Raw genomic sequence first — 12861 nt, 5'->3', positions numbered from 1 at the left:
ACTACGAGCCGCATTTCCTCATTAGACACTGGTCAGCAGGTGTCCCAGACCATTACCGTGGTCTTAGCTCAGTAGACACTGTGGTTAGATGCTGCGAATTACAGATACAACTGAAAATCATAACCCTGGCCACAACTGATATGAGAAAGTCATAACCAATGTCAGTCATCAGAGGCTCTCGCTCTTAGACGTCCTCCTACAGAAAGTGCAGCAAGCACATGCTCTGATTGTGTGGATGTTGAGTAATTTGTTTCATGCAGAAATTCTGAGGTGGTGCTTTTACTGTCAGTGCAAGAAAGAGAATTAAATGTGCTCATATTAAAGATGGAGTTTTATTGCATATCCACATATTAAAACAAAAAGATTCACTATATTAACATTATTATTATATGAGAAGGAGCAACATCTCACATTTTAAATAACTCAGAGACAGCACAAACTTGCTTGGGCCACACACATCATGTGTGGTTAGGGTTACTCTGCCTCTGTTGCTTTGAGGTCTGATAAAAGAAGAATGAGGTTTCTGCTTCACTACTGAAGAATGAAGCACCAACAAAAAGTCATTTAAAAACTGGGTTTGTGTGACGGACCAGGACCCGACCGCTGCCCCGGTGACTCACACCTTCATCAGCAACATGCTCCCAACACACGGCTGTGTCCACACACTCCATGGTCCAGATACCCCACCCTGCACAGGGTCCTCCATCAGTCGGCCTTCAGGGCGTAGAGCACGTCGTCCTGGCTGACGTTGAGGCGGATGCGCTGCATGACTCCCAGGTGGCTGGGCTCCAGCAGCAGCAGCCTGCAGGCTCCCAGACGCTGACACACGGCTAGTCCCTCCGACACACTGATGGGCTTCAGACCCTCCACCCGACACAGAGCCTGGTGCTGCACGAACACCTGGGAGAGCAGACAGGGCATACAGGACCAGGGTCAGGATCTGGGCCAGGCTGCAGATCAGTGTTGCTCACTTTGTGATGGAGAGATACACGTTCACTCAGGGTTTACAAAGTCGTGATATCACACAGAAGGCAACATAACGCCCGTTTAATGCCTGAAAAGAAGAAGCTGCAGTCAGCAGCTGGTTAGCTTAGCTTAGCATAAAGACCGGAAACAAAGAGGCTCCTATTTATTTTCATTCTCTGCTGCTTCCTGCTCCCACACCGAATTTCAGGAGGAAATATTTTAGTTTTTCTCATTTGTCCTAAAAGCAGAGGTCAGAATTTAGCTCTGTGAAAATAAAGTTTTAATCTTCACACTTAGCTGTTCTGACTCTTCTCCGTGTGTTTATTTGAACTTCACCTGCTGGAAAGTGGCCTCCTCCAATCCCAGCCGCCGGAACTCAGCAATGACGGCCCTGAGGAAGAGCTGCTCCTGCACTGACGCACACCTGAAACACACGTCGGTCACCTCATCTCGTCACTGCTGCTAGCACACAGTGTTTCAATAAAACGAACCTACTCACTTGATGGCCATGATGTAGGACGAGGAAAACATCTCATTCAGCGCCTCCATCACGTGACTCATCCCCACCAATCCTGTGGCAGAGTGCTCGCAGATTTCCGTGGCTCTGCGACAGATGTCCAAGCATCGGCGAGCGTCTCCCGACAGAGCGGCCACCTGCCCGAAGAGAGAGACACAAATCTCTGAATGAAGCTCTCACACAGCTGTGGACGAGCTCGGCTCAGGGGCCGTCCTGCTCGCCTACCTTCCTGGACACCAGCTGCAGGGCGTCCTCCTCGAAGGCCTTCGCCTTGTTCAACCTCGACATGATGATCTGCTGCAGCTGTTTGAAGCTGTACGGCTGGAACGACATCCGGGTCAGACCCTGTAGAGAGCCGCACAGAGCACACAACTCAGCGGCATTTAATTATTTATGACCCATCAGACAGAAGATCGTCTAAATCTTAAACACACGAACAAACATTTTCCATATACTAGTGATATATTACAGATGAATCAGGTTTTAGGTTAAAGGCATTAAATAGCCTCCGGCAGCAGAATGCAGTACGTCTCCTGACGGCACCGATCTCACAGAAACACTTCATCACTAACAAATGTGAGGCTGTTTCCGCCCTTTGAGAGCTTCCACCCTGAAGAAAGTCTTTTAAAGACTTGACCTGTGGGTTGACTGTTCTCTCTGGGGGTCCAGTTTGACTCAGGTTGTCATCTGTTTCAACAGGCAGCATGTTATCCAATGTTACTGCTCAATACACACCACGTACACTATGAAACAGTATTCCTACACCACAGTTTGTGAGTAAATCATAGTACAAACAGAGGTAAAAACATTAATTACCAATTCATAATAAAAGAAAATCCATGACAAGACAGTTTCCAGGGTCATAGTAACAGTATTTAGGTCTTTTTCTTTAAATATATGAAAACAATCAGTAGATTAACTGATTAATCAACAGTAAAGTGACTTTTTTTTGTTAAAACTGCCAAAGCTTTAGATTCTCAAATGTGAATCTGCTGCTTCTCCTCTGTGCTAAAAGAAGTTACTGTTGATTTTGTGGCAAAACGTCTGAAGACGTCATCTTTGGTTTTAGGAAAACGTGATGGTCTTTTCACCTTTTTCTGAAGTTTAAGGATCAAACAATGACTCGGTTAATCAAGACAATCATCGGCAGATTAAACAGTAATGAAAATAAGGGTCAGCAGGCAGAGGAGGCATAAGGTTAATCTCCAGTCAGCTGCATGTACTATCCACAAAAGTGAAAGTAGGAAGTGGTTGGGTCTGATACTCAAACCGAGTCAGAGGATGAATCACTCCCTCTTGTTGTGTGAAACCTGTGAACCCCACACTGAACAGCTGTTCTCCCACTGTGCCGAACATCCACCCTCCTCACCAGTCTGCTGGCCACTCTGTTGATCATGATCCTCTCGGGCAGGTCCATAGTGTTGGCGATGGTCAGCACCACCAGGCGGGCGTGACGCCGCGTGGGCCAGTCGAACAGGTTGTACATCACGTTCTGCTTCCTGGTCCACAGCAGGTCCAGCTACAGAGGCCAAACACAAACCCCAGACACTCAGTTAGTCTCCTACAGAGGAAACAGGTAGACGTACAGAAGGCGGCTCCGCTGACATGTATTTGTACTACATGAAGGGGCGTTTCCCATCGCGCCACCTGTTTAGTGCTGTGGATGGTCGAACGCATCCCACGGCTCCATATTTTTGCCATTGTGATTGTCCGCACCGTCAGCGGTGGAAGAAGTACTGAGATAGTTTACTTAAGTAAAAGTCCAAAAGTATTCACATAAAATATACTTAAATGAGTCAAACTGGATCTATCTACAATGTTACAGCGGTGAATTCTCATCTTAGACGTGACCCAAAGCTAAAAAAAAGAGGTGTTCGTATGTTCTAGTATTTCTATGCAGAAGTAACTCAGTTTATACACGTCTAAAACTCTTGCTCACAAGACTTTTTTCTACCAAAATAAAGTATTACGTGATATTTTAAGGATCTCTTTGAATGATCATAACCTCCAGGCCACTGTGCATTCATGTGAGCTTGCCTGACATCTGCCGTTTTCCAGCCTTACTCAGTTTTACTCCTGTGAAGGAAGTTATCACCGTGTCCAAAACAAATGATCCTAAATGTGAGACGGAGCTCTTACTTCGTCCACCAGCAGCACAGTGGTCTCCTTCCTGGGCGCAGGGTTGTCAAACCTCTTCTCCAGCAGAGCGGCGGCGTGGTCGGCTGTGGCCTTCTGACCAGTCAGCTTCTGCAGAGACGACACGGTCAGTCAGTGCACGCCCTGTTCAGTTCAGCCACTCAACTGACTCTTGTTTTAACAAAACAGCGCAGCACTGATCTAAGTCACACAACTTAAGACATGCTTCATGTTACAGAGCAGTTTGGTCCGACACAGTAACAGACTGATCAATGCAGACGTAAAGTTCTAACGTTTTTAATGAGAAGGAACAGTTAGTGTTAAACTGAAATGTTCTAAGCAAATGTCATTTTTCAAATACATACACACTTACAGATCATCTTTCAAAATAAAAAAGCCTCGGTGTGACAGGTTACTGCAGGAAAAACAGCGACAGATTTCAGTAATGCAGACACACTGGGGAACAGCAACGTGTCACAGTAACAAACATCCTCCCTGACGTGTCTGATGGATCTTAGCTCGATAAAACTCAGAAACTGTGACTTTAACAATCTTTCAAGTTCAACCTGCTTCTATAACTTCTCACCTGCAGGACCTGCACATAGGCCTGATGAGGATCTGTCATCTTCATCCCATTGATCTCGATGAAGTGGAAAGGAGGGATCTCGTCCTCGTCGGCCGCGCGCTGCAGGCAGCGCATCACCTCGTGCACTGTAGCCGTCTTCCCTGTGCCCGGCACACCTGAGATATACATACACCTGAAACACAGCGACAAACAGAACAGGTCAGTGTGACATCCAATAGCACGACAGCCTGGATCCTTTCTCCTGAGCTCGTGTTCCTGTTCATAAAGTGTCAAATGTGTGGCAGTTTAGGAGCTGAGCGGTGTTCACACTGGAGCCGGATACGTGGCCTTGACACACACAAACAGGGAGCAGCAACACAACACGGTCAGATCTGACTGAGACATCATCACAGCCGAACATTTCTAGTTCTGACGTTGGTCTCACCCTCCTGTGCCATCGATGATCCTACTCTCCACAAAGCTGTAGATGTCCTGAAACTCCTGCTCCCTGCAGGGCAGAGACTCTGGCACTGAGGACACATGCAGCCTGAGGAAACACACACACACACACACACACACACACACACACACTTTAAGATACAGGTGGTGACTGACTGAACAACAGTCAATCATTAGGAAATACAATCAGGTCAAAAGTAGAAAAATCAACAGCTCTGGTCATGTTTCTTCAGTTTTAAACCAAGGAATCATGCAAGTGGAGCAGAAGTTCCTCATTTGATTTGTCCAACTGTGAGAGCAGCAGCATCAAATCAGCTTTGGCTGAACTCTGGAGCTATTTCTGCATCTTATTCTGAACTCAACATGGAGGATGTGTTAACAGGGGAGATCAGAAGTGAAGCCTTGACTCTGATATAAACCCCAGATCATTCTGGGAGTGATGGGGACTCACCTCTCTCTGGCTTCCTCCAGGACATTTGCTGGTTGTCGGGCCGGCAGCGATCTGCTGGGGATGCTGGGAGTGGCGTGACGGGGGGTCCGTGGCGTGCTGGGTGTGGTCTGCTCAAACAGGAAACAGCCAGATGGTTAAATTAAAAAAGTGCTGGGTGTTTTCTTCACTTTGTTTGGATATCCAACAATAACACAAAAATAAAAATATTAAATGAGACTAAATACAATTTTCAACCAACGAGCAGCACATGAAGGTAAGTAAGTAAAAGACAGACATCGTTCTGGACATTACAACGTTTAAACTGGCCCAGTTTACAACATACTTCGACATGGCACATGACATGGTAGAAAACTCATCACACAGTGAGTTTCTCAAAGCACAACAAGGCTGTACACGTCTAACACTTCATTCTAAAACAAAACAACTTGTTCTCATCAAGATTAAACTAACATCAATGAGAAGAATGTGCACGACTGTAATACAGTATACGACGAAGTTCAGTTGTGTTTATTCAGTGCAAACCTCAGCAGTAAAGGTCGACTACAGTAGCAGCCACAGCTGCCTGGACCGGTTCAGATTCAACAACAGGAGAAAAGAATCAGCTGATATGATCAGATAAAGAGTGACTGGCTCCGCCCTGGTCCAGCTAACAGCTAACCCCACTGACAGTGCTTCAGTTACGATGGTCATTTTCCTTCATCAATCAGGACTTTCACCTTCTTGCTGGGAGTTTTTCGTGGCGTCCTCATCGACGAGCGGGTTTTCCGCTTTGAGCGAGGAGTATGAGACCCCGCTGCAGTGTGCCGCCCCCTCTTCATCACCACTTCCTCCTCACTGTCCAGCCCTGCCTCCTCCTCCTCACTGCTGCTCTGCTGCTCCTTCTTGGAAGGAAGGAACTCATCCTCGTCATCTCCGTCTGAGCTCAGGTCCTGGGTGTCCAGAAGATTCCTGGACAGACAGACATGAAGCACAGTGAAGAGACGACATCTGTCACAGTTTGATGAGTCAACTCAACAACACGTTGGTTACAGGAGTGATTAATAGTTACACATGACAATATGTCGAGCTGAGTATTAATATCCACCATGTTAGTCCGCAGGCTAACAGGAAGCATCTACTTGTGGGCTTGTTCTGTGGTTGATTAATGATTTAGTTTACAAAATGTCAGAAAACAGTGAAACGTGTCCATCACAATCTACCAGAGCTCAGTGTGCTGTTAACTGATTCCTAGTTTTGTTTGAGCAACAGATCGAAATGCCAGTAAATGTTGTTTATGATGCAAAACAGAGAAAAGCTGCAATGATATAAGATATCGATCAGTTATCACATTTACTGCCAATTAACTCTGTCAATCAACTAATTGATTAATTTGAGTATAATTACAGCCCAAAAACTTAGATGAACTTGTAGAACTTTGTACGGTGGCAAAGCAGAAAGCTACTAATACAACATCAGCACATTACAATGGCAGCAGGCAGATGAGGAGCAGATGTGAACACGTTACAACTAAAGCCGACGGTCGTCCTGTCAGACCACAGCAGCTCAGTGACAACTGGACAGTCTTCACACTCACAGCTGTTTCCGGATGCGAGATGACACCAGCTGGGCTGACTTCCTCTTAGAGCCCCTCGGTGTGATGGCAGCCGGCAGCACTGGGGAGTTCTCATCATCCACCTCAGCCCTGTTCACATGCACACATGTACAAAGTCAAGGTGCACTTGTTAAAAGTGGACTCAGTAGCATATTACAGACAAGGTGAACAAAGATAAAAGTAATTTCAGCAAGTTTAACGGTCTGATATCCCTCTAACAAACACCTGAACATGTGGTAGGCGAGTTTAACCCTCCACTGCATCGTAAAGGGCGTCTCAACTATCTTGCTGCTGCCCGGAGGAGCCATAAACAAGGGCACACATCCTTTTATCAACCAACATGCCCTTTTATCAGAAATCAGCTGGTGACTGGACGCCTCAGACGAAGGGTCAGAGGACAGGATATCTCACATACCTCTTCAATCATATCTCATGTGTGCGGGACAAGGAGGCAAGTTAACCCTAACCAACATGGTGCAATAGAGGGCTAAACAAGATGATCATTAGTATATAACTGAGGTCTGTGTGGCTAAAGGTCATACTCACAGCACCCCCAGAGCAGGCTCCTTCAGGGCTTTCACCTCAGTCTTCTGAGAAGGAGTGGTGGCTCTGAAGACACACAGGGTGAGATGTGACATTTCTCTGGTTACACCACTGCTCAGCAACAAGGCCACTTCATCATCCTCATTCTGAAATGGTGTACACATGCTCTCTTCCCCTGTGACACCAGCCACCACTTCCCCCTGATGTGCACTCACATTTCCAAAGCACCACATGCACACAGGTGTGAATTTATTTCTATCTGTTTCTCAACAGGACTTTGTTCCCAGGCACAAACTCCCAGCAGCCTCTGAGCAGCAGGGAGGGAAAATCAAGGAGTGGACACTCAAAAGACGAGAGGTCGCCGCTGTCCACTCCCTCTCCGTTCCCAGGGGAGTATTAGGCCATGTTTACACTGCTGCTTTCAGCGCCCAGGTTGGAATCTGCGCTCTGGTTTTTAGGCGCTGTGTTTGAAACACTTGTGGTTTCTGACTCCCAAACAACACTACTGGGTCATTCTGAGGAGGCAGCAGTATAAACTCAGCCTAACATCAGGGGAGTGTTGCACCCAGCCAACTGGGCTCCTGGGTCGGACTCACGTCTGCCCTCTGAGGGCATAGCTTCTCCCAGGGGTGGCGTTTCTTCTCTTCGGGGTTTTAAACGAGCCCATCAGTAACTCTGCCTCAGTCTCATCACCCTGCTGCGGACTGACAGAGGCACCAGCATGTCCATCTCTGGTTCTAACACATTTCAACATATTTAAGCCAGTTAATCTCTGGTCAAATGGTTTAAACCATTTTCAAACCAGTGTAAAGCAGTTAACCTCTGGGTAAAATAATTTAAAACCAATTTCAAGTATTTGCTGGATTAACCAGTTTCAAACCAGGCTGGATGTTACAGTTAATTATTGACCTTGGAAACAGCAGTTTAACAGGTGAGTGTAGTGTTTTAAGAGAAGTGTCATAACTCTGCACCGACGGCGACGTGAACTCTGACCTGGTGGAGTCGTCTCTGGCCGACGATGGAGGACTGTCCATCTCCGAAGCGGACAGCTTGTTGATGACGAGAGTGGAGGGTGTCACAGGGACGGCGTCCTTAGCGACAGGAGCCCTGTGGGCCCTCCTGATGGGGGTGAGTCTCTCAACGAGGTCCAGGGTGTGAAGGGGGGAGGACGGCGGCCTCTGAACCAACATCGCTTCCTTCTCCAGCTCCTTGTCCAGCAGCTGAAGCAGCATGTCATCGCGGGTCATCTTCTCTGGACCTGAAGGGATGAGGAAATGAAAACCCCGGTTCAGAAACAAAACAGAGCTGAAAGTAAAATGAACTTGTGTTTTTAAGTTTCTATCATTCCTCAAGTAAAACTTGTTTTAAGGAGTTTAAAATATTTAAGACACTTAATGTCTCCTTTAAACCAGTCAAAAGTCCATTAAGACCAGTTAATATTTGTCCCTTTATTGTTTGATATGACAGTACATTTCTTTTCCCCTTTCAACGCTCACAGCTGGGCAGAGGCTTCAGGTCTCTGGTCTGTATAACCACCAGTAAAACTTAACCCAGCCTTTTTAACTCACAGTGTGTTTACTCCAGCTGCTCACTCCGCTAACACCTCATCTTCATCATCATGTTTGGGTCTCTACACCTAAGCTGACACTCCCCATCCATGTCACCTAACACGTCCAGCTTCATCCATCACCTACACTGTAACATTTCGGCGTTCACACCTAAACAGCTACTTCAGTTTTTGTATTTCACTACCTTCCTCTGTTTCACTTTAAAATGTTTCAACTGCAAAATTTCAGCAGCTAATCGTGATCCAGAATCAGAAAAACTAAATTAGTTGACTGAGATTTGTTGTGCCACACCTAAACAACACATACACTCAACTGACAACCTTCACACTCATCTAACTGAAAACATGAATATACAAGTTAAAAGTGAACCCTAACAAAAACAGACAACACAAGAACAAGCACCATTATCAGGAACTTGTTCTTCTGTTGTCCATTTTTAGAAAATGTTGCCTCTCCTAGTTTGTTAACAGATTAAACTCCATCTCAAACCATATTGTAGCATAATGTTAGGTTACTGGTGAGCTGATCTATCTTTAATAAACTCAAATCAATCAGTACTAGTCCCAGGAACCTTTGGTGGTGCTACTGGCTAACAGGCCTACTGACACACAGCCAAGTTTACATGTCTGTAAACGCCTTTCTGAACCACGTCTGCTGTTCAAACACTCACTGCACAGCTCCAGTTTCTTGCGGACCCCAGGCGTCCTGGCTGAAGCGTTCCTCCTCTTGGAGCTGAGACACTTTGAGGCCGACAGTTTGGTGGCAGAGTGCAGGGACTCGGCCTCCATAGCACCGGCCTTCCCTGTGCTCATTGTGGCACCGTTGCACCTCACCTCCCCTGAGGTGGCCCTGCGCATGACGGCGGGGTCCGGTGTGGGCAAAACGTGCCGAGGGGGAGCTCGAGACGCCAGAGCTGCTGCAGGTGGGGAGCAGGGAGGTGAGGGGGGGAGGGAGGGTTTTGGACAAGCAGGAGGGGAAGAAGCCAGAGAAGGTTCAGACTCCATCACCTTAAAGGTCTTGGAGTCCCAGGACAGCTTCACATACAGGGTGTCTTTGTCGTCAGAGTCAGGGAAGGGAGCTGCTCCGACCAGGCGCTTCACCTGAGAGAGAGAGCAGAGGAGCTTAAAGGGTCAGTTCGCTCAAAATGTCTCTCTCTCATTACTTCTAATCATCAATCTCTACATAGATAAGTATGCTTTATTTGCCTATGTTTTGACATGTCTATATCGAGGGCTGGGAGATGAACCAATAACTACCACATCTGCACAACCTCCAGCATCTGGGTTCATACACATCTGGACCAAAAACAAGAAACAAAAACATACAGTGCTGGGAAGATAAACATGAGCAAATGTGAAAGGAGTCATTTGTCTGGAAAAGAAGAGGAATCAGTGGTGAAGACGGGTCTCACGTCATCTGGGATTTGGGAATGGTTCAGTTTTCAAAAGCTGCATAACCAGCAGAAAAATTTGAAGCTGTCCTGTGGCAACAAAGACGGACAACACAACAAAACCTCCAGCATCTGAAAAGGTGACTGCCAGTGCGCAAAAAAGACAAAGGCCACTTCCAAACTGCAGCATCAGCAGCCGAGCTCGCTGACATTAAGCCTCTTAAATAACAGTGATGCGAACCCAGCAGTTGATCCTGTGGCTCTTTTCAGTCATTACCGAGTCTTTGATAGGAACCTGAACAGTAGTTGTCATTTTTTTTAGTGATATTTACATATTTTTATGATTACATGGCACAGACATCTAAACATGACTGCCCTGGTGTGCAACACAACATGCTGACCTTTGTGTGATGGTGATTTATAAGGCTTGTGGAGACACAAGTGATTTATTACACTGGCTGTGGAGAGTCACTGATTCAAAAATAGGTTCTGGTGTAGCCGCCCTCTGCTACCTGCACAGGTCTGAGGATGGACTCGGCGTCGACCTCGTCATCACAGCTGCGACCCTGGTAGTAGAAGATCTCCTGAGGATGAGGCTTCCTGCCCAGCAGCTTCAATTTGAATGGAGGCACTTCAGACACACGAACGAACCACTGGACCACCGCCTTCTTCTGCTTCCCGCTCTCTGAAACACAGTGAGAGACAGGACGCTCAGCTGCAGCCATGATGCATTTGATTGACTGGAAGCTTGGTGAGATGGTCGAGTGACAGACCTGCAGATAAACATTGTGATGACAGTATTATGGAGATTGTTACATCTGTCCACCATTTGTACATGTACATGAGAGTAGTCATTCGTGCATAACCGGTATGTTTTGCAGTCACACCCAATGTGACCTTTGTAAAAATTCATTTGCACCTTAAATAAATTTGGTTGCAAAATGTGACTGATCACTCACGGTCTGGAGCCCTGCATTATTTCAGACCACACTTTTGCTAGCAGTGTAACGACGGTGGAAAACCATGCTAAATAATGCATAAAATAATCAAAATAACTACCACAACACAATTTTGTTCTTAGTTACAAGTTCATGTGAACAGTGAAACAGAAATCAGCATTTTGTAAAAAAGACAAAACAGTCATGTCATCAGGATCCAGTTACAATGAAAACGGATCAACAATAACATTAAATTCTTGCTCAGATGTAGGATCCTTGTCCTTTTCACAAAGTGTCAGGGGGTCTGCTCCTCTCAGACTGCGACTCACCGTCACCAAACAGCCTGACAACTCTGGCCACGTATGGGTTGTCGTCATCCTCCCCCTCGATGAGGATGTGCTGGCCTGTGGTAATGATGGTGGCCCTGGCGAGACCCTCCACACTGATAGCCAAGGAGCTGAGACACAAAAAGGAAAAAAATTCACAATGAACCCCAATAAACATACCGGTGCTAACTTGTAAAGCCTTGCATGTAAATAATTCTACACAGTTTGTTAGTTTATCAGCGGGAGGTTGAAAGTGTATGGTCTAGAGAATCAGTGCAGTGTAAAAATGTTGAGTGCAGAGATATAGTGCCACAAATACCTATTCAAAAATAAAACTAAAGGCAATACAAATGACCAAAATGCTTATCATTTTCTAACTGATTATTTGGATTTGTAATCGAAACTTTGTGTTCACTGACAACTCTTGGTATTTTTTTGTGTTCTTCTGTGTTGATTTGTGTCTCTGTTGCTGTTTTGCAACATTCTGCATCTCACCCTGGTAACTTTGTGTCTCTGCTGGTGCTTATCTGACTGTAATCACAGAAGGAAGTATTAAACAGTCCCTTCAAACAGAGGCAGAAGGAGCAGTGAGCCCTGGCCCTGTGCACAGTAGGTTCACCACTAAAAGAGTATTTTAACTGGGGATGGATGTGAATGATCAGTGCAAAAGGAGATTAAGAAATTGCGACTTTTAAGTAGTTAAATTAAACCAACAAACAGACAAACATACAAATAAGGTGAGGCAGGCTCATTTATTTATCATCTGTCTAAACTGGGCGATTAAGTTTTGCGCAAAAGTCACAACACAAAAAGGTATGAATAGGATGTAAATAAAGTGCAACATTATAATTGCTATATTACAATAACTTAAAGCAGAATGATACAAATTAAATTTAGGAAGAATTATTACATTGCAGCTACAAAGCATAGCAGGAAGATTTCTGGTAACAAGTCACACTAAACAAAAAATAAATTAATAATTTAGCAGAGGAAGTGAGTGACATATAAAAGCCCTGTCCTCCAAAAGACAAACTCTCAGTACTCACCTGTATTCATAGGTTTTTAGCTTCCTATTGAAACTCAGAGGCTCTCCACGCCATTTGTAAACTCGTCTGACTCTCTGTCTGGTGAAATATGTCATCGTGCTTCCCCTGTCTGCTGCCAAACAACTCTAATAAAGACTAAAACGACACTTGTTCGGGATTAAACTCGAGCTGCGCTATTTATCTGCTGTAATTCAAAACAAGGCTCGAAAAACATTACTTACAGAAACAAACTCAAAACCGCCACCTATAACATTTCGCGCGAAAATTTCGTAGTTTCCGTTTTCTTCTTCTTCGTTGCTTCTAACGATGATTGGCAACCAGCGCCTCAGGTGCATTACTGCTGTTCGGAGGGTACAGCATATATT

At 45.6% G+C, this 12861-nt stretch overlaps 1 protein-coding gene across 3 annotated transcripts; it reads right to left on the bottom strand.

Annotated features, from left to right (window-relative positions):
• Positions 1 to 329: 329 nt before the first annotated feature.
• On the bottom strand, positions 330 to 12815 carry orc1 (origin recognition complex, subunit 1). Of its 3 annotated transcripts, none has more exons than XM_020609169.1 (18): positions 12497 to 12815; positions 11454 to 11581; positions 10699 to 10871; positions 9467 to 9896; positions 8222 to 8486; positions 7825 to 7965; positions 7232 to 7294; positions 6668 to 6775; positions 5811 to 6042; positions 5095 to 5201; positions 4630 to 4731; positions 4206 to 4377; positions 3623 to 3730; positions 2853 to 3002; positions 1709 to 1828; positions 1466 to 1620; positions 1303 to 1390; positions 330 to 900 (listed from the first exon to the last, which is right to left on the bottom strand). In XM_020609169.1, exons 1-18 carry the CDS (start codon positions 12589 to 12591, stop codon positions 706 to 708), a joined length of 2832 nt encoding a protein of 943 aa, XP_020464825.1. In that variant the 5' UTR covers positions 12592 to 12815; the 3' UTR covers positions 330 to 705. The 3 variants fall into 3 exon arrangements, with proteins under 3 accessions (XP_020464825.1, XP_020464826.1, XP_020464827.1); XM_020609170.1 differs by having other exon boundaries at positions 7825 to 7932; XM_020609171.1 differs by lacking the exon at positions 7825 to 7965.
• Positions 12816 to 12861: the final 46 nt, after the last annotated feature.

This window comes from Monopterus albus, unplaced genomic scaffold, assembly GCF_001952655.1.
Source record: "Monopterus albus unplaced genomic scaffold, M_albus_1.0 scaffold98.1, whole genome shotgun sequence".
Taxonomy (NCBI): Eukaryota; Metazoa; Chordata; class Actinopteri; order Synbranchiformes; family Synbranchidae; genus Monopterus; species Monopterus albus.
Note: the sequence above shows the minus strand (reverse complement) of the source record. Positions and strands in the feature narration are given on the sequence as shown.